The sequence below is a fragment of the Microchirus variegatus genome (genome assembly GCF_963457635.1).
Source record: "Microchirus variegatus genome assembly, chromosome: 13".
NCBI lineage: Eukaryota > Metazoa > Chordata > Actinopteri > Pleuronectiformes > Soleidae > Microchirus > Microchirus variegatus.
This window is the reverse complement of record NC_139814.1, coordinates 15,178,941-15,200,216: the sequence shown is the minus strand read 5'-3', so window position 1 is coordinate 15,200,216 and position 21,276 is coordinate 15,178,941. Positions and strand designations below refer to the sequence as shown.

General features: G+C 40.9%; 2 protein-coding genes across 4 annotated transcripts in view; one reads left to right on the top strand and one right to left on the bottom strand.

Moving 5' to 3' along the window:
- The first annotated feature begins 6,760 nt into the window (after nt 1-6,760).
- Nucleotides 6,761-9,006, top strand: abitram (actin binding transcription modulator). The gene is made up of 6 exons (XM_083899856.1): nt 6,761-6,889; nt 7,046-7,097; nt 7,944-8,073; nt 8,168-8,244; nt 8,323-8,392; nt 8,528-9,006. Exons 1-6 carry the CDS (start codon nt 6,808-6,810, stop codon nt 8,663-8,665), a joined length of 549 nt encoding a protein of 182 aa, XP_083755982.1. The 5' UTR covers nt 6,761-6,807; the 3' UTR covers nt 8,666-9,006.
- A 196-nt stretch (nt 9,007-9,202) lies between these two features.
- ctnnal1 (catenin (cadherin-associated protein), alpha-like 1) overlaps nt 9,203-21,276 on the bottom strand; it is a 57,829-nt gene continuing 45,755 nt past the window's right edge. For all 3 annotated transcript variants that reach the window (XM_083899969.1, XM_083899971.1, XM_083899970.1), the window contains 10 exons: nt 21,044-21,136; nt 19,020-19,170; nt 16,689-16,726; nt 16,545-16,595; nt 16,070-16,224; nt 15,730-15,778; nt 15,132-15,188; nt 12,746-12,865; nt 11,208-11,291; nt 9,203-10,717 (listed from right to left, as the gene is read on the bottom strand). In XM_083899969.1, coding sequence (XP_083756095.1) covers nt 10,553-10,717; nt 11,208-11,291; nt 12,746-12,865; nt 15,132-15,188; nt 15,730-15,778; nt 16,070-16,224; nt 16,545-16,595; nt 16,689-16,726; nt 19,020-19,170; nt 21,044-21,136 — 963 coding nt within the window. In that variant the 3' untranslated portion in view covers nt 9,203-10,552. The remainder of the gene's footprint in view (nt 10,718-11,207; nt 11,292-12,745; nt 12,866-15,131; nt 15,189-15,729; nt 15,779-16,069; nt 16,225-16,544; nt 16,596-16,688; nt 16,727-19,019; nt 19,171-21,043; nt 21,137-21,276) is intronic.

The window sequence follows — 21,276 nt, the reverse complement described above, 5'->3', positions numbered from 1 at the left end:
AAATTTATTACATAATGCACCTTTAATTGAAACTGCTGCTTTCCCTCTATGGACCATTAATGTCATTGCATCAAATAGTGATTAACTATTAAGTCCAAATGCTTTGGAGATAATCTTTAACAGCAGCTATTATGACCGTGTATTCATTTTTCTCTCTCACTCTGAACACACAGCACACATAAATATAGTTAATTTCCTGCCAAAGAAACCCATGTATTTATGCTTTAATCTTAATTTGGTGCAAAAACTCTAACCCTGACCTCTTTCTGTAGCTTTATAATAGAAACTGGTCTAGATATACAGTACAATATGTCTGTGCGGTTCGAAAAAAATAGCGAAAAATAATAAATTTGTGGCTAAATGACTTTGATGGTAAAATTACACAAGGGGGGGAGGGATCAGCAACTTGCTTTCACCAAGTGCGACTGCTCATGACCACTTGGAAACAGTGAAATAAGTTCTTCCAAAGAAAACTGTCAACAACACTGTGTGTTCACTTGCAGGAGAACATGACCTTTAATGTTGGGGCAAAAGCTTCAGCCAATACACACAACTTTTATTCAAGGCTGTCTAGACCAGGTGAGGAAGACCAGCTAAAAACATTTTTTTTATTTTTATTTTTTTTTATAAATTAATAAATAAATCGGCAATCAAGTCCCTTCACAACTCGGCACAGATGCCGTGTCTTTACCTCCATATAAAGTAATACAGGGCAAAGGAGCAGACTTTCCAGTCCTGCAAATATCCACTCCAAGTAAAGTTTGGTGTTTTTTGAATGGAATTACAAGATTTGAATTCCTGGACTTTGGACTTTTGGACTCATTCAGTGTCTTCTGATGAAGCATGTGCAACATTTAGTGAACAAGAAAGTGTCACCCATGGACCTTTTGTTGTGATTGTTAATCTTTCTGGCTTCACAAAACCTTGGCTTTTTAGTTCTCTGTTGCTGGTTTCCCTCGGTTTCGCTGTTGTCCTGTTTTTTTTTTTTAGTTATTTTCTAGTATGTGACTTGCTGTGTTCTGTCCTGATAGTCCAATTATCAGGACAGAGAATAGTTCAGTTCTCCCCACTGTCTTTGTCACTTCATCCTATTTAACGTTCTCTAATCCCTGTATTTGTCTAGTTCAGCTCCGTCTGTTTGTGTTTTACTTCATGCAATCTCTTCCTGCTTTACATTTAGATTTAGTTTTTTGCAACAACAACAAAAAAAAAAGGCATCAAGGTCTGGACAAACTCGGTCAGGCAGAGACTTGAATGACTTTTTCTGGGAAGCAGTTAAGGGAAAGACATTTGGATGCAAGGGAACAACATGGCTGAGGCTGTCATTCATCTTCATCTTGCTTGAGCTGGAGCCCAGAGCATCCTGACTGCTGCTGCACTGCGAGCAAACTCACGGGGTTGGACAGAGTTCCTCTTGGAGAAAAGTCAATTTTCCATGAGGATAATGTTAAGCAGCTGTTTGCCACGTGGCTCCTTAAAAATGATTAACACAAGAATCGTGGTATTGTGGAAGACATTAATTTCTTGGTAAACATAAGTGAGACCGGCTGGTGTCTTCTTATGGAAGCCACACGATCCATACGTCAACCTTTGGACTGTAATACATGTTTTACAACTTAAACAAGATGTAAACCGCTTAGTGTCTTCCTGATATACACATTTTGTTAGATGGGTAATTCTAGGATTATATGTATTTAAAGTAGAATACATTGGAAGTGGTCCAGTGTATGAAGAACTACAATATCATAAAGGCAGCAGGTGTGGAGCACAGTTGGGACGCCTCATGAGCGTCTTCTGGTCGGACAGTTGAGGAAGACGAGCTGGCATCATGAGTTGAGGTCATGCAGGGGTGGAGATGTGCAAAGCTGGGGACACACTACGAGATTTTCTGCCCGATTTTACCCACGAGTCACAGATGGGCAGAGTCTGCACCAGCCAGCACTGGTTGGGGTACAGTAGGCAGCGAGGGTCCCAGACCCAACATGCTCCATCAAGGAAACAGCGTCAGGAGACAAAGACGTCAGGAAGTAGAGCGGGTATGTCACAACTGTCGCTCTCCTCGACGCGGTTGAGAAAGAGTTTGTGCAAGAGTGTGATGCGTTCACTTGGCTCCAGTTGGTTTGACAAATCATGCAGTCTGTGATCCATCATCAGACGCAGATTCCCGTTCTGTCAGTTGTCCAAAAAAATTCTGCTTTGTTTTTTTCGACCACACGACTTTCAAAGCCGTGTCATGTATGTTCCCCCCCGGCTTAACACAACAACCACGGTGCGAAAATCTATCTACATGAGAGTGATAGGCTCAGTGTGACCATGTCAGTTTGTGATAGAATGAAAACTATAGTACAAGCTGCTGGTGGAGCAGACAGAAACGGATAGAAGATATAATTATCCTTGTTTTGCAGGAGGCAGAAATGCAGCCTTTCTGTCTGAACTATAGCTTAAGCCACGCGAGACCAAAACCATTCACAAACTACACTCTGAAACCAGTGTTTGGAGGTTGTTTTACTGCCAAAAAAGAATCCACAGAGTTGTCTTCAGTGTGTGCGTGCAGTTTGTAATTCACTGTGTCTTTGGAGAACGGCCAGCAGGATGACAGCCATGAACGGAGATTAGCATCAGGAACGAGTCAGAAAAGTAGTTAAGACTCTGTGAAACTGAGGAGAAAAACGTGATGGATGGGTTCCAGGTCGAGGAGCTGGCATGAGATGGATGATTGATTTGTGAGTGAGACAGAAACTAATATGTGATTGACGACACCAGTGTTAAATTACTGGAACACTCATTGATTGTAAGTGAGAAAAGTTGAGTGTCCTTCACTGACAGTCAGCTGTTAAAATTAACCAGTCTTTACCACTTCCTGTTGTTCACACACTTCCGTGGCCAGATGATGTCATTGTTGGTCGAAGACCTAGTGTCTCTTTTGAAAGATCACTTTTGAGGAGACCAAGAGAAACTTGTCAGGCCTCTGTTCACTTTTCTGTAATAATATTTCCCCACACAGCAGTGTGCTGCAGCGTATGAGGAGTGTTTTCACTCTGGGAAGAAAGACATCCTACAACAGCGACTGCTGCCAGGGACATTTAATTCCTCTCCCTCACAAAGGCACTTTAGACACACACTCTCTCATCGAAACACTGATAGTTTTTTTTTTCCTTCTATCCTTTATCTGAAGCAGATGTCTAAGTAACTGACTCTGCTCATAATCTTTGTGATGCTCTTGCATCTTCAAGGGAGTAGTTTGGCATTTTGGGAAATACGTGTGTTCCTGGTGGAGAGATAGAGGAAAAAGATTCATTCAAACACATTTTCTGTTAATAATAAAGCCATCATGCACTTTGCCAGTTGGCTTAGCTGTCACAAAAAAAACCCCCACACAATCGATTCTTTACCTTTCCATGAGGAAGAAAAACATTTCCTATTCCTCTACATCTATTGTTTCCTTTTTAGGTCTGTGAAAAAACATCAGCAGGACATGACAGCATAAGCTTTAAAGGGGACATATTATGCACAATCAACTTTTTAATCATTTAAATACTTATATTTGGGACTCTGGAGGCCCTATCAGTCAGCAAAGTGTGACAAAAGATGACTCGCATGATGTTGACTTCCGCACACATTGGGACGTCACAATGCCCTAAATTCCTGGAATTGTCTCACGAAGCTCCACTTTGTCCGTAAAAAACGTAAAAGAACTGTGGCTGGAAGTTTGTGTAGAGTTCTACACAAACTTCCAGCCTCAGAGGATTTATCTGTCCAGTGGTTAAATGTTATATATGACGGCAATGTGCCTGCTAGAGCCTGCAAATGATCACTTTTCCAAATGCTAACTGCTGTTAGCCCCCAGTAGCCTCTGTGGCTGATGTCATTTCCTGTCCCTTCAGTTTCGTTTTTTAAAGGTGGACCTTTTTCGTTTTTTAAAGGTGGACCTAAAGAGATACTACTACACAGAGCGTTCTTAACAGGGCTGTTTTGGCAGGGTGATTGAACTGCTGTGGTGCTTCATCCTTAAGATATTTTGACCAAAGCATGTCACAGACATGTTCATTAGGACACCAGGGAACTAGGTTAACTTGGAGAAATAGGGTATAATATGAGTCCTTTAAGCTAAATAAAGCAAGACATACTTGCATCAGTTTGTTTCTATGGTGACTAAAAACCTGCTGTTATGGCAAAAGGCACTGATCATAAAGTTGAATTATACACATAGAGACTTTTTTTTTAAAGCGCCTGAGGTCCTCACTACCTTAAGAAATAGGCCACAAATAACAGAAACGCTCTGACGTGATTGACTGCTCTTTGAGCAGCTGATTACCTGCAGAGGGAAAAACCAATAATATCTTGACGCAGGGACCAGCTTATCAGAGCGGCGAAGCTTCCCCGCAAACGACGTTTGTGAAGCTCATTGAAAAGCTCTGGGGGGGTTTCTGTGCTGGTACATTGTTGACACGTTCACAGAGTGATGCAGTAGCTTGATGCGTTTCCTCTGAAAGTTGTCAAAAGGAGAACAGATCAATAACGTTAAGTGTCCCTATATGGCTTTACGGCGCTCTCCCTGATATAATCTCACACATCATTGAATCAAAGTTTTCAGTATCGACTTTGGCAGCATATAAATCAAACTATTTCATAATATCTGCAGGGGTGTGTGTTTTGTGCTTTCCAGGAAAAGCATTGGCAATATTTCTTACTGCTGCATATATGTCTCTATTTCCCTAGATATCTTTGGAAGGGGAAGCCTTGTGTTGCATGCAATATCTAAACACTGAGTTGCTGAAAGTGTTATTGATAGCCTGTTTGCAAGAACCACTCAGGGAAGAGACGGCCCAATTCTTGCAGTAATTTCTCTCAATTTGGATTACAACACAGAAATATCTCATCTGTCTCTTTTGCAACCACGAACCGTGAAATCCTCAATAAGGATGTTGACCTGCACGTATCATTTAGGTCCAATATAAACCAGGAATGACAATATTACACCACATAAGTCACGCAGATGTCGACCTCCTCGGTCAGAACTTCTCTCCTGTCATACCACGCTCTCCTTTGACACAGAAGACCTCCAACGCAGCGGGGGGGAGGGAATCTATCTGGATATCATCCATGTGGAAAGAGATACTACTGCTGTCAAACAGCCAAACAGCTGGACAAGAGAAGAAAGTGCTGCTCACTGTAGCAGGAGCTGACGTGGAACTGTAGTGCGCACACACACACACACACAGACGCCTGTGCAGCTGGAGACAGTCAAGATGCCTGTCTGACAGTCAGCTAGTGAACCTCTAAGTCAAGTCTTGGAGAGGAGGAGGAGGAGGAGGAGACGCTGTTTCATTCCAGTAGTTAAAGAACTGGGAATGTACACAGACTGACAGGCTCATAAATGCAATGAACTCAACTGATGAACTCATAATGCAACAGTACCAGACTCCAGTGAGGTCATCTGCTAGTTAACCAGATGAGACCTTTTGCCTCGGGCATTTGACACGAGGAGCTGTCGAACATTCTCGTGAGTTTTCACAGCATGTCATCTTCTCTGGCGGAGGATGCAGTGCATGAAACAAACGGCAGACATAACATTTCCAGTCTGAGACGAATCCTGCCGCGCAGATTCAGGTGACTCCATTAACTCTGGTAGCAGCTGTCACCGATTTAGTTTGCAGTTTCTGGAAAAAAAAAAAAAAAAAAAGCATCACAGATAAAGCTGCTGAATCAAGGCCATGTTTATTTTAAATACACTACATTTTAAGCCTGATGCAAGACGACTGCGTATCTCTGGGATACTCCCTTTCTGTTCTCTGTCTCCACAGTGGTGTTGTGTTTCATCTCTGAATTAATTGCACACTCTCGCTCTGCCACAGACTGAGGAGTAATGGAAAAACTCATTACGATGGAACTTGACAGCAGAACTTTCCAAGTCTCGGTAGCTGTGATTAGATACATGGAAAAGTCATTGTGAGACTCTCTTTAGCTCCTGTGTGATCTTTTCCACTCGGTTGTGTGAATAAGGTGAAGCCATCCAAACTTAATCTGCCGCGTGCCAAAACCATTACGTGTCCGCACTTTCTCAGCATTGTCTGAGTGTGCAAGTAGCACATAGAGCCAGGTATGTTTGGTATGTGATTCGTCTGGGCCACAGGGGGTTAATATGACACATTCAGGGAGGGATAATTCCTTAATTCCTGAATTCATTCTCTCACAGACATTATCACTGCATAGTCCACAGTGATGCAGGCTAAATACACTTTTAGGTCTGCCATCTGTAAGACTCATGTAAGACCAAAGCAAAGGGGGTAAAAATCACAGTGAAAACTAATTATAACAGACACGGTGAGGTGAAATATCACAACAAACATTGTCCATTGTTTAACTGCTTTAATCTTAAATTAATGCAATTTAATTCGATTTTAAAACTTTTTAAAATTTTATCTTAATGAGATTTTAAATCACACCAACTAAAGGTTTTAGACTAAAGTATTGTTAGCAGAAGCCTGACATCTAGTGGGCAATATTAAAATAACTTTGCTATTTTAATAGCTGATAATTATCACTGTCATTTCCATTTATGGATGTTTTATTTAAACAAAAAAAATATTTCAAAGCTCAACTACAATATTAAGAAAATCACAAATACTTTTTAATAGATTCCCCCAAAGAAACACCCGGAACTGTTCGCTTTTCTGAAGATTATCGGCCACATTCAAATGACGGACCTCGCTGTGTCACACCATTTGCTGTCCGTCAAACAAAGTCGTGTGTGTGGAGTAGCAGCTACATGATAATTGTATTTAAAAAGTGTTTTAAAAACCTTTGATGGACGAAACTGAGCAGAAAGACACAGAAGACAATGCGCCTTCCGTTATCGATCGGTATTACACACGGTGGTACAGAGCCGGTGAGTAAAAGCTGATTAATATCTGTGGATGTTAGCTGTGACTAGTGAGCTAGCCTTAGACGAACTTGGTACAATGGAGAGAAAGAGATGTTTTTTGGTGTTATTTAATTCAGAAAGTCACGAATTACTTTAAATTACTGTTGTTGTTTTATTTAGATATGAAGGGGAAACCGTGTGAGGACCACTGCATCCTGCAGCATTCAAACAGGTATCAGTAAAACAATTAAACACCAGGTGGTGATAACATTCTGATTACTAGTTGTTTTCATTAGAAATGAAGTTCACTGCGATTGACCTGTAACAGACTGGAATAAGTGCTCGTTAAATGTGTACAGTCTTTGTTGGAGTTTATTTTGGTTATTTATTTATTTAATTATAATTGGACAATACATATTAAACAACATATAAGTGTAAACATGCAGGATTGTAGCCAAAGCTAATTTCCATCTTCAATCACTTGGCATATATATATATATATATGTACGAACGTATATTGATATAGATGTATGTATATTATATATATAATGACTAATATGTGCCAGTATATTATGACCAATAACTTTAGCCTACTGTTATTAGGCTAAACCCTGTTTGTTTATGTCTATTTATTTTGCTCAATGAAGAAAATATATATATCTACAGTACATCTGCTGCGACATGAGTATGACAAATATTATGTTTATTTCACTACAGAAGAAATGTAATTGCCTCTGCAGTAGGGTGCAGGGAACAGCGTATATATTGGTACCAATGACGGTTATCGGCCTATGCACTTCAGAATATATCGGCATATCGAATATCGGCAAAAGTCCAATGTCATGTATCCATACTCTAATGTATCTGTGATTTGACTGATGCGTGTTTAAAAACAGCTTTTTAAAAAGTGTCAGGAAATTGACTACTAGTTACAGTGCACAATTCTTCATCGTGCTCATGCTCTGTATTATTTGGGCTGCATTGTTTTTTTTAATGGATGTCATTTACATTGAATAGAAGTATTTTCCATATTGAAATGATATATAATGAGGACTCACTTTTGAATTTATAATTGCAGACTATGCGTTATCACATTAGCAGAGACTCACCCGATCCTTCACAATGGACGGACAATCAAGAGCATCAACTACCAGATCAGTGATGGCTGCAGTCGTCTGAAAAATAAAGTGTCTGGGAAGTCCAAGCGGGTACGTCTTAAACGCTATAGATGATTTTATTCTATGTGCAAACATTTGCTCTTATGCATCATGCTCACACTCTCTGTTTTTACCCTTGTTGTAGGGTGGTCAGTTTCTGACTGATTTTGCACCATTGTGCAGAATATCATGCACAGATGAAAGTGAATACACAATCTACAGGTGAGGCATCAGTGTTTTTTTAGACACATTCTGCTTATTTGTTTGTCACCGTGACCCTCAAGTTTATCACCTTTTTAGCTGCATTCGTGGCCGTCTTCTTGAGGTCAATGAACAAATTTTAGAGACCCCTTCACTCCTGCTGGAAAAGGTAAATAATTTTTTCTTTATATAATTATTCAATCATTTGGATGTTCACATTTATGTACCATTAACGGTATGTTTCTCTGACCCACATTTGTGCATCTATTAATGTAAATTAACTTCACGTTTCAATCTGCCACAGCCATCCACTGAAGGCTACATCGCCGTCATCCTGCCAAAGTTTGAAGAGAGCAAGAGCATAACGGAGAATCTCCTGAACAGGGAGGAGTTTGAAAGCGTCGTCTCCAAACGTAGTGTTGCCGAATCACAGCCCTCTTGACAGGACTCGGTACTCGGTCAGAACTGTTTTAGAAGAACTCATCTTACTTTCTAATCTCACCAACAGGCTGGGTAAAAATCCGTGGAAGATATCCTGGCAAAGGACACTTAGTTGTGGGTCATTTTACTTAACTTTCATATACACTCAATGGCCACTTAATTAGGCACACAGTAGCAGAAGCAGCTCCTGCTGTGGTCGCCTGATGCTCGGTTTGACATGGAGCAGGTTGACTTAACCATGTCTACAGTTGCTGACATGTGATTGGCTTATTAATTATTTGCATTGTGTTAAAAGGTGTACCTAATATAGAGGCAGGCGAGTGTATAATGCAAGAGTTGCACTATGCCTTTATTTTACAGTGTTCTTGAATGTTTTAGGAAGCTTTCCTGGTAGTGCATTTTCATTTTCAAAAACATCAATTTGAATGCTGTTATTAAGTACTTGCACAAAGTAAGTTTAAGTATTTTTGTAAAAATATTAAAAACAACCAACACAGGTCTAAGAAAAATATCGTTTAATTTCCATGTCTCATTTCTTTTAGCCTTTCACTTGTCAAAAAAGAATAGATGATCCAAAACTAGATCTGATTTCTTCACTTCTGTTGAGCCACTATAATACCCAGCATCCTTAGCTGCTCTCACACTATACAAAGCATCTCTAGATCTTAATATCTGCTGTTTATGTTTCATCCTCGCCCCCGTACCAATGCCATTACCTTAGGATAAACACTATATATACTGTCTATTTGTGATTCAAGTACCAGATTATACCACATACCACTAAATATAACACATTGGCCTATTCAGCAGCATCACAATGATAGTCTTCATTACAAGTACACTTCAAGGCTCTATGTGGTGCCAAATCAGAATTGGCTCTCAATTTCCTTGTGAAAAATAAGTCAGAATATAATAGCTTACACAGAAGTATGGTATGGTAAGTATCTCACCAGTCCTTCACACTGGAGAACTAAGCTTTATATTTCATAGTAGCAAGCTGAAGATTACAGCGTCTTCATGAAGACGATCAATATTTGGCATTAAATCATGATCTTTATCTTTTTGTAGTTTGCTTCTAAAATGGCACATGGGGAATGTAACATATACTATAATCCTTTGGAAAGGTATACACTGATCACATAGTATGAGTCATTTAAAATACTTAATCTTGCATTTACACGCTATGAGTAATGCGGGGTGCGATGCTGACAGTAGTACCACAATGCCTAACGTTACATTACAAATATTAACATTACAAACCAGTGGCATATTAATCATAGAGACGTGAACACAAGGGCTTTGTGATGGCGTCATGCAAAATGTGATTTCATGTTACGGTTGTTGTTTTGTTTTTTTACCCATTTGACTAATGTGTGCAACATATTTATAGAACACCACAACATGTGTGTTGCAGAGGCACATTGTGAAGACAGATGTATGGCCTAGCTGAGCATTAAATGGAGTTCCTTAATGATCTACCTTCAGTTTATCAACTTAATGAGAGAAGTGACTGCAATATTAGCTGTGTGCCAGGCCTTTCCTTGAAGACGCTTACTGCTAATGACAAAGTCTCAGGTGTTGACTGATTGTCTCCATCTTGTGGACTGTGGCTGAACTGCCCAGGTTTTAAACTGCCTATGGCCACACAAGGCTTATCTCTGCTTCGTCTGCAACTCTCTAACTCATCCACCAGACGACAAATACAAACTCAGACTGGCCCTAAGCCACCATCTTCACCCCACAGCTCTGGCCCACTGTATGGTGGGAGAATGAGGTGGAGGGGAGTAAAGTATTTCCTGGATTTCATGTTTTCCAGAAAAGTAAGGTTGGTCTATGTGCTGCTCCAAGGGAGAATAGTGAACAAATGAGGAGGTGACCATGTCCTGGATTATTTGCTCTCCAGCAGGTTGAGACCGGCCATGTGCTGCTCCAGTGACTTGACACCAAATCCGTTGCTGTTCTTGCCGTTGAGCGCTCCCTCCTCTTTGACAGGTGCATCTTGCCTCTCCCTCCAGTCATGCGAGGAACCCAGGCTACTCTTCTCGGACTTGTACTGGAAGGAAAAAATGACCGCTGAGTTTCGTAAGAAACTAAAGCTCCTCTCTTAAATGTACACTACCGTTCAAAAGTTCGGGGTCTCCTATACTATTACAGTTTTCCATTAAAAGTCACACTTTTATTCATAAAAAAGAGTTACCAAATGAATGGAAAATATAGTCAAGACATTGACAAGATTAGAAATAGTGATTTGCCCTTTCGTCAAAGAACCAGCAAAACTGTTTTCAACTGTGCTAACACAATTGCACAAGGGTTTTCTAATCATCCAATAGCCTTCTAACACGATTAGCAAACACAATGTACCATTAAAACACTGGAGAGATGGTTGCTGGAAATGGGCCTCTATACACCTATGTACATATTCCATTAAAAACCAGACGTTTGCAGCTAAAAGGTGCTTTTCCTTCAAAAAAATAAGGACATTTCGAAGTGACCCCAAACTTTTGAACGGTAGTGTGCGTGAAATAATCTTTGCATTCTCCTACCTTCTTGTTGAGTTTGTTACAGAATGGAAGAAGGTAGAGAACCACAGCCAAGACGCCTCTTGCTGTCTGAATAGATGAGTCCACCTAGAGATGAAGGAAAACGAGAGACAAAATCACAGCCTTAAAGGTCCACAGTGTAACATTTAGTGTTTATTGGCAGAAATTGGGCCGTCACTTTTTTTTTTTTATCCCTTTGAACTTTCAGTGGAGAGTTCATACACAAACCATTAAAACTCGTTCAAGCTCAAAATATAGAATCTAGAAGCGTAACGGACTGTCTCTAATTACCACGTACAAACAAAGACAGTTAACTGTCCTCCTGAGCGCTATCACAACACCATGGAAACATGCCTAGTTCTACACTATGGATGGCAAAATAACAAACAAATCTGCAGGATCTACTATAAGCTTCGCAGTTAGCAGCAGCTTCACCCTGTAGTGGAGAAGCAGGCAGAGAACTTTGCATCCTTTCAGATACGCGAAGGCAGCTATAGTTCCCCCGACATACAGTACATGGAAAAGTAATGGAGCAGTCATTGAACTCTGCAGTCTCACATTAGATGTCCCTTTAAGAAGAGACGTATCTAAACAGATTGACGTATAAATAAACATTTCATCATCAATGCTCTGCCAACCCTGAGTGAATGATAGAGTAAACACCATGATGGAGGGAGAAAAATGGCAGTCGTATCAAAGACGCTCATTAATCGGCAGAGAAAGTGCGATTCTTCATCTCTTCCTGTTTGAACCTTCACTACAAGGTGACCTAAAGGCGGCTCACCCCCTGTCCGTGACGTGCTCATTAAATTCTCAGACGTTCATTAATCTGACACCTCGTGTTCCGTAATGACGTTGCGCGCAGATCACTCAAAAGATTACGCCATAGCCGGTAATGAAGTGACGGTTCTAGCGTTGTGTGTTTCGCTGTTGTTGACAATGTTGATGCCGTCAAAAAGCTGCCGTGAGTATGGTCTGAAATTACTCGGTTGACGCGTATCAAAACATCGCAGCTTCAAGACAGAAGAACCCCTTGATTAATTCTTAGAAAATTGGGCACACAAAACCAAAGCAAATAACACAACGCATACCATCCTGTACCGCACCAAACGAAAAGGTACCGTGATAGAAACACGGTTCAAAGGTCTAACCCTAACCTTTGACCTGACCCTGACGTAAGCCCTAAAAAAGCCCTCTAAAGTTGTGATTACCTGCTAAAATGTCCTCACTTTCGTCATTAATACACTTCTAAATCCTCATAAAGATAAACAATCAAGAGGACGCACACGCATGCAAGTTTTGCACTCTTTAGTGTGAACACTCGCAGACATAATGCATTCCCTAGCCCCTTACCCTAACCTTAACCATCACAACTAAGTGCCTAACTCTTACATTTAACTCTAAATTCTAACCCTAAAACCAGGTCTTAATCCTAAAAAGGGCCTGTTAAAGTTGTGTCTACTAAAGTACTGTTCAAACACACACAGAGAGAGAGACACAGACACACATAGACACACACAGACAGGTTCTTTAATGTGTACCTTCTGGAAGGTGGCCGTCTTGCCCTGTACGGGAGTCTTGGCTCCCATCTGCAGCTGTTGGCACAACGCCACCAGTTTCTCCGTCTCTGTCATCACAGCAGACTTTTCCTCGTCGACCAGCTGGAACGGAGAGAGCAAAGACGGACGTCTTTTAGGGACGGAGGAGATGGTTCATGAAAGGCACGGCGCTAATATGCGCGCACGCAGACATGGACGAGACGACCGGACTTGAATTTACGACGTTCTCGTCCAAAAAAAAAAAGAGTTGCGCGTCGTAAAAAAACGGGTTGATAAAATAAATTAGAAGTTTAGCGTTGCTCGATGCCATCAATCAGCAACAGCCAGGACATGATCTACTGCTTAAGTCTGTTATCCAGCTGAGTTAATCCCCACATCTTAGTCATGAAGGCCATCAATCTTCTTCACTTACATGAAAGCAAGAGGCCACAAGTGACCAAAAACAAGCTGTGATTCAGGGTGGTCATACCCATGACTGACAAAAGTACACAAAACCTATACCTCAATGAAATGCTCAAGAATATTTGCATAAAAAGGTAAAAAAAAAAATGAACAAGGGCACAGCAGTTATGCTATGGGAGTGGACAGAGAGACAGAGGGACTTCATTAGCACCAGTTTGCTTGACGTAATTAATCAGAGAGCACATGACAAGTTAAAGAGCCGGGCCTCCTGATTATGAATTAGTCCTGGGCGGTTGCCGTTGACTCCTACACCCTCTTCTTCCCCTCTGCACGTGTACACAAACACGCACACAAACGCACACACACTCACAGATGCAGCAGTGACAAATAGCGGTCATTAATGGCTGTCAAAAATGGGCCATTTAATTAATACTGGAGAACCTGGGGAAGAAGTGTGTTTGCTGCAAAGAAGGGACGGGCGAAAGCGCGTGACAGCCTTAATTTCCTGCTCTCGCTTTGTGATTTATAAACAGGACCTGGCACCGTGGCGTGGCATGGCAGAGCAGTTGATACGGGCGGGTGTTTGTGTGAGAAGCGAGGCCAAGCTTGGGTGTGGGCACAGATGCCTGCGTGCGTGTACTTGTATTTGTCACCTATTTAGGTTTTTTTCGGGCATAAACACTGACCTTGTCAAGACCAGTAGTCCTCATGGAGACCAGAACCTGGTTTAAGATTAGGTTTGAATTGTGGTTAGGTTAAGTTTACGCATTAACTGGTCATAATTAAGGTTAGGGATAACACTTTATCTAAATATATAAGGGTAAGCAGTTGAATTGTTCAAAAGGAAAATAATCTTCCTCTAAGTATTCTTTATTTATTTATTATTTTTTTCCCTCTTGGTTTTCTCTAGTTAATCAGATTCCAGCCGAGAAGCAAGGGCATCGTATTTTAAAATAATATAAATCAAGTATCTGTTTAATATTACACTGCACTCACTTCATTGCTGCTAATATTAAAGTATCTCATCTTCCTGGATATGTAATCAACACAGAAGAATATTGTTGTTTTTTTCCAAAGTGTGTAATATGCAACAATATTTGGATGATGAGCATCAGTTTGTGACACATGGAGCGTTCAAAACACACGCGGCCGAATCTGTCTATAAAGCAAGTTGAGTCTGTGTGTGTCTGTCTGTCTGTCTGTGACGGGCATATCACGCTGACCGTTAGTCAGATCACCCTAAGACTTTGGATATGGGTTGAGCATGGTCCGATGGTGTGCATCCTTGATTTTCAATTTTTTTGGAGGATGATTTTTAATGCTACACCAGGCAGGCAGCGGCTCATCAGCAGCAGCTGCGCTGTCTGGAGTGGGGAGCCGGGAGTGAAGAGGCTGCTCACGGTGGGTGAGACATTTTCACACGGTTCACCGCAGAACATGGTGTTATACTGAAATGACGAAGTTGGTGTCCATTCGCCAATACTCGAACACATATTTATTTAGCATTAGCATGCTACTATTTTGCTGCTAACTTGGCGTACCTGTTTCCAAAGGTTTGCTAGCGAGGCTACGATTAGCATTAGTGTAGGGCTAGGCGTAATACAAACACTGTGCAACCTGACAGTCACAAAACAGTTAGCTACGCTAATGCTAATTGAAAATTTAAAAAAAATTGTGTTGAGGTTGCACAGTGTTTGTATTATGTTAGCCTTTTACGTTCCTTATCATGCATTACCATAACCGAAAAATCTTCTTCAGCTCCCACTATGTGAATACATACTTCTTACGGACACTTCACTAGTACAAATACACACAAAACAAACAACGTGTACAAAAACTTCTTGTTGATCTCTTGTTGAAAAGCCAGCCTGTAGCAACTTACAGCCAATTTGGCTGATCTGATGGAAGTATTTGATGTGTGCGTGTTCCAGAGCAAGTGAGGCTGATTTGTTGTGTTAGCACATACCTGAATGGAAAAACTGCGGAGAGATGAGCACAGCTGGAGCCCTTCTTCAGAAAGAACCTTCAGAGTTCACAAATACACACACACACACACAACCAAAGAAAATAAAAAAAAAATATGAGCAAAATTATGACTCTTTTCAACTGCTACCAGGAAGTCACTCAAAAGCAAAAAAAAAAAAAGCACACTCTGTAAATGTTTTGAGACTTTTCATTTTCTCTGCTTCTTATCGGCGTGCCTTCCTCGTCTCTTTCCCCTCTCATTCTTCTTTCCTCTCTTATCTTTCTTGCTCCCATGCAAGTTGAATAAATCCTTGCTGACATTTTTCGACACAGGTTCTATGGAGCGCTCCACATTACTGGCAATAATCCCAATTCAACCCTCCGAGCAGCTGTGTTTGCCTAAACGGGGCCACCAAATTAAAATCCCCCCCACGATTTTCTACGTCCCTGTCGTGCCCTGTTGGCAGTAAATAAACTAGTCTTGACTAACCTTATGATTTCCCAGTCACTGAATATTTTTGGTGTAATGAAACTACTTGAATAAAACCAGGAAGTAAAACGGAACCGAATGTGCCGAGAAAGCGAGATTATGCACATACCTCAGCTTGGTGAAAAAGATCTAGTGTCGTTTTCAGCAGCCCCTCCCCTCTGGGGGATCGATATGGGACACAGAAAGAAAGACGGATGGTGTCAAAATACATGCAGAACAATCAGCGGAACATATCATTTTGCAGTCATTGAATTGTCAGAGTGAGTCATAGTCATGTCAACTGTAGCAAGGCCTGGTGCATGTCGATATCTAATAGCTGGAGAGATTCATGGACGGTTGAGAGGCTCTGAAATGTAACAGGTTCAGCAAGCTGCAAATATGACGTCTGAGCATGTGTGTGTGTGTGTGTGTGTGTGTGTGTGTGTGTTGTATGGGACCAGGAGGGCTACCTGGTGAACAGGTACATGTTGTAGGCCATGCTGGCCAAGCTTTGGCTCTGTCGAACTATATCGTGTTCTTGTTCCTCCCATTTTTCCACCTCCGTGTCCACGTCTGATGACAGCAGACGCAGCTCAAGCCCCAACTTGGCCATGCTTGTCTGTTCCTGCACACATACACACACACAGAGAGTGAAAAACACACACATATGCAAGTCATTCTATATGGGGAAGACTGAAGTGTAATGAATGTCATTATAGTAATGTACATTAGCAAATGGGGGATGTTTTCATTTGTGAACAACTTCTCCAATCGGAATAATCTCGCTTCCTCTGGTGCAGCATGTGAAAACTGCTGGCCAGCGAAAAATCGCAGCCGCTTATAAAAAAACAACAAACTCCATCAATTCATGAAGCGAGTGACACAGAGAGATGAATATACTGCTGTCAGAACAGCGCGCACAAGTTTATGGCACAGGTACAGTACCTCTGCATCCAACTTGACAGCCTTGGCAGTCTTCAGGTTCGCCGAGTGTTTCTGTGGGAAACAGAGAAAGGTATTAATCAAAGGATTATGTAGCCATTGTATGATGTCTGCGATATTCATGAGGGTGGGTGGTGTGAAACTCACCCCGGGTCTGGGCAGGGACAAATAAGATCTTTTATCTCCTAGAAAAAGAGAATTATAAATCTACATCATCAACTTAAAGCTGCATTATGTAATAAATCTAAAGCAACTGGCCATAAAATCCTCCTAATATGTCACAGAAACTCAGGAATAATGTTCATATAACAAACAAACAAACAACAGTACAGCCAAAATATTTGCATTAAAAAACGTTTTGCAGACTGCAAATCATGTTTTGGCATGTAGCGCCACCTACCGCCGTCTGCCAATCATTGCAGTCAGTAGAGTCTCGGCTGCAGAGCAACCACGGGTTGCCAGTTACTTCAGAAAACGAAACCTAAAAGACCTCGGTATTTTGAATTTGAATGTAATAACCGTTTTTGGCCACATTACATATGGCAACTTTAACATTTTAACACGTAACACTCAAACTATCCACCTGATCCACCTTTTTGCTTAATTTAGCAATAAAATGGACCAGAGAATGTCCTGTAACGAAGTGCTTTTGGCCATTTTCCCACAATAACTTTCGATATATCGGGCAGTTATTAACAATTGAATGCATGTTACAATGCTGTTTTAACAATTTAAACATGTTTATTTGGAAAAACACTGCAGTTGGACACGGACAACATGTTAAATTAGACATTTGAACAGTATAACACATTTACAATAACATTTGTTTGACAAAACAAATGTTTTTCAGGCTCTCTCCTCTCTGAGAAAGACATAATCTCTTTTTCCTGAAACAGCGCGAGTGAAATTACCGTAATAACTACACGTTGGCATTGACGTGCAACTTCTCAGCTTTGCAGTAAGGCAAACTTGTCGTCAGCGATGCGCTCGGTGTTAAAGGGTTAATGTTAGAGCAGTCTGAGAGAAAAAAATTAAACACTGCTTTCATCAGTTCTCTTTGTATACTGTGTGTGTACATATTCAGACTTTTGCAGACCAGTAGGGTTGCTAAATATGATTCATTCACTAATTAGGGTAATTAAATAGTTTTTTGATTTACCCATGAACACTAAAAGCACGGCTCCTTTCAATCAACTCTGGGGGCGTTAAACCTGCCAGTGTTCATGTGATATGTTAACAGAGCGTGATGGACGTGTTCCTTTCACTCGCTGAGCTGCACCTCATAATATTTATTGCACTTTACGAGTTACTTGATAACAGCTTCCCACTGTCTGTGACATTTTCTTACAGCGCGTGATTCAAACACCGGTGCAAAGACGAGCGAATGGACCGCGGATGCAGACCTACACGAGTAACTACATCATGTACCTGGAGTCTGATCCTTTGTCAGTGTGGATACAAAGAGCTGCGTTGTTGAGAGGCACTGTCCATGACTTAAACATCTCAGGTAAATGGCTCAATAGTGAATAGGGTGAAGGTACAGAGGAAGGAGGAATGAATGCACCTGTGTTAAATGGCATTGACATGGATTCTTTCAGCAAATACCTCCCACAGTCCTTGATGATTCATTTTTGATTAGAAAAGAAAAAAAAAAAAAAAGTCCATGCTGCTTGTTTTGCTTCAGCTTTAACTTTCATTAAAAGGGACATATTATGCAAAATCAACTTTTTAATCATTTAAATCCTTATATTTGGGACTCTGGAGGTCCTATCAGTCGACAAAGTGTGAAAAAAAGATGACTCTCATGTTTTTGTGGTCCTCCTCAGTCTAAGTACAGGAGATAAAACACGCGACGTTGACTTCCGCGCTCATTGGGACGTCACAATGCGCTAAATTAAGAGTGCTGGCGAGGGCAACGGTATCGGAAAACCGGAAGTCCGCGAAAAGTTCTATTCTTGGCTCCACAGTGCAGCACAGAGTTCTACACAAACTTCCAGCCTCAGAGGATTTATCTGTCCAGTGGATACATGTTATATATGACGGCAATGTGCCTGCTAGAGCCTGCAAATGATCACTTTTCCAAATGCTAACTGCTGTTAGCTCCCATTAGCCTCTGTGGCTGATGTCATTTCCTGTCCCTAAAGTTTTGTTTTACTTTTTTTTAAGGTGGACCTAAAGAGATACGACTAAGTCAAGCGTTCTGAACAGGGCTGTTTTGGCAGAGTGCTTGAACTGCTGTGGTGCTTCATCCTTAAGGTATTTTGACCAAAGCATGTCACAGACATGTTCATTAGGACTCAAGAGAACTAGGTTAACTTGGAGAATTAGGGTATAATATGAGTCCTTTAAGGAAACTCGAGCATTAGATTGTGGATTCCTGTACAGTCTTCTGCTTCTCTGAGTGCTGTCTTGTCTTTCCCGCCGTCCCAGCCCACCGAGCCAAACACAAAAACATCATTCGCTGGACAGAAAACGCACCTCGTTTGCCTTCGAAGACGTCGTTGATCTCTCTCAGTAACAGCGCCATGTCGCAGAGCTGCGACTCCCAGGCCTCACAGAACACTTCCAGGTTCTCCTTCGCGATCTTACTGGAGGGGTGGAGGGCCAGCGTCTGCGCCGCCGACATGATCTAAACAACGGTGGAGAAACAGTGACACAAGGTGAGGAATAGTAAAGTTACGCTAATCTATTAACAGAGAGAAGACATAATGCAAAGCAAGTCAGGCAGGTAGAGAAAGTAAGGCACAGATCATGTTTGTTGTCCATCCAATCATATGCAACTAGTGATGGAAATGTAAAATGACAAAAAGAAAAAAGCGTGGAAGCTGCTATTTATTTCTAAAATTCATATGTTTGAAATAAACACAGTTAGAAAATGTTTTTGGTAAATAGTCGTACAGTTATATAACTCTCTACTTGTCTCTCCGTGCTCTGTGGGTAATAAGTGAGCAACAGTTCTCTCAGAATAATCCTCTTTAATCAACACCAGCTTATCGTGACATTAAAACACCCAACTTTAAATCTGTCGGGGCTCAAATCAGAGCCTCAAAATAACTGCCTTTTAACAGCGTGGAACTAAAATGACCCAGATGTAACAGACATGAAAAAGGGAATCTTGAAAACGTTAGTAGAAAAAAAAAGACAAAAAAGTGCTTTTCTACAACGCAGCACCATGGAAATATTCCCACTATTGTAGCAGAATTTATCATTTTAAAGTATGGTCACATCAGATCAGCATACACACATAAAACAACAATGTCCTATATCTGTATATCTGTACAAGACACAGGCAGATACATGTGACAGCTGCATGAAATCTAAAGAAATTTTACAAAACATGAACAAACAAATGTGCAAATACACACACACATACACACAACCTGTACAACGATCTCCTACAGTGTACCATTTAATAGCCAATTACCCTCTGGGCCACCTTCTATTACTTTGAGCAGACAGAGAGATATCACCAGCATCACCCACTCACCACACCACGGCATTATTGATTGATCGACCTTTGAACTTAGGAGCGGAGTCATTACTGCACAGTCATGCGGGGCCTGACATTAGCACCGCAGGACAGGAACATTCTACACTGCTGGATAATTACTGCCATGGATGCTTTCCAAGTGCAAACATAATTAGATCTGGGATAGTGGGACTAGGTGGACAGCATGTTCTTAGCGATGTTGAATAGATGGCAGGTGTGGGAGGTAAACATAGAGAACATTAAGCCATTTTTTGCCCCCCTTTTGTTCACCACACTGCATCGAAGTAGAATATTCATTTTTGGACCCGAATCAGTGTGCGTGAGATCAGGTTGACTTCAGTGACAGGTAATAAGTGTTGTTTTGAAATGAAATGTCTGCTTTGTGTCTTTTTTTTCCATGTAAAGTAAATGGGGCATAATCAGAGGCGATTCTAGAGTCTGTAGGGGCCCTAAGCAAAAATTCCCAGGGGGCCCTTCCTTCCAACTAGTGTTCATCACCGTTATGTTACAAATAATCGTTCAAAATATATATTATGTTCAAAATGAATTAAATAACCTTGGATTAAAAAGTATGTGAAAATATAAATGTAAAGAAGCTTTTAAAAAAACTATATAAACTTAGTAAAAAAAATACATTACATTGTAAAGAACCCACATTATAAAACAATATAAATATATAGAACAATAAAATACTGTAAATAACTGAAAGAAAAACAAGTAAAAAAGATATGCATTTCACTGTAAATAATCCTCTTCATTTTCCAACTTGCAGAACGATAACTTCACAGAGGTTAAAGTGAGGTGGGGCCCCTTTAGGGGGGTTTCCTACTGAGATGTCATTGCAAATCGCCCACTGTTTTTTAAGGGGGACGGGGAGGCGGCTGGTCACTGCACATTTCAGTAAAAACAGCTCTCCTGCTCCGGGTGTGGGGGGGCCCCCCTCTGGGCATAATAATGAGACTTGCAAAAAAAGTACAACAATCCAATAAGAGAACATTTGGATTAATATTACCTGTGGACCAATGACATGGAAGGTCTCCTCAGCGTGTATACAGGTAATCTCCAAAGGCTCGGTCCCTGACACGTGGCACAACAACCGACACGTCTGGAGTGAAAAATAAAAGAGGGATAACAGTTTGAATGGAAGAACTAACATTCCAAGAACTACTACTACATTCACTGGTATTTATCTTGTTAGTTTGAGTGGAGAGTTTCATGCCAAAGCTTTTTTTCTTTTTTTTTTTG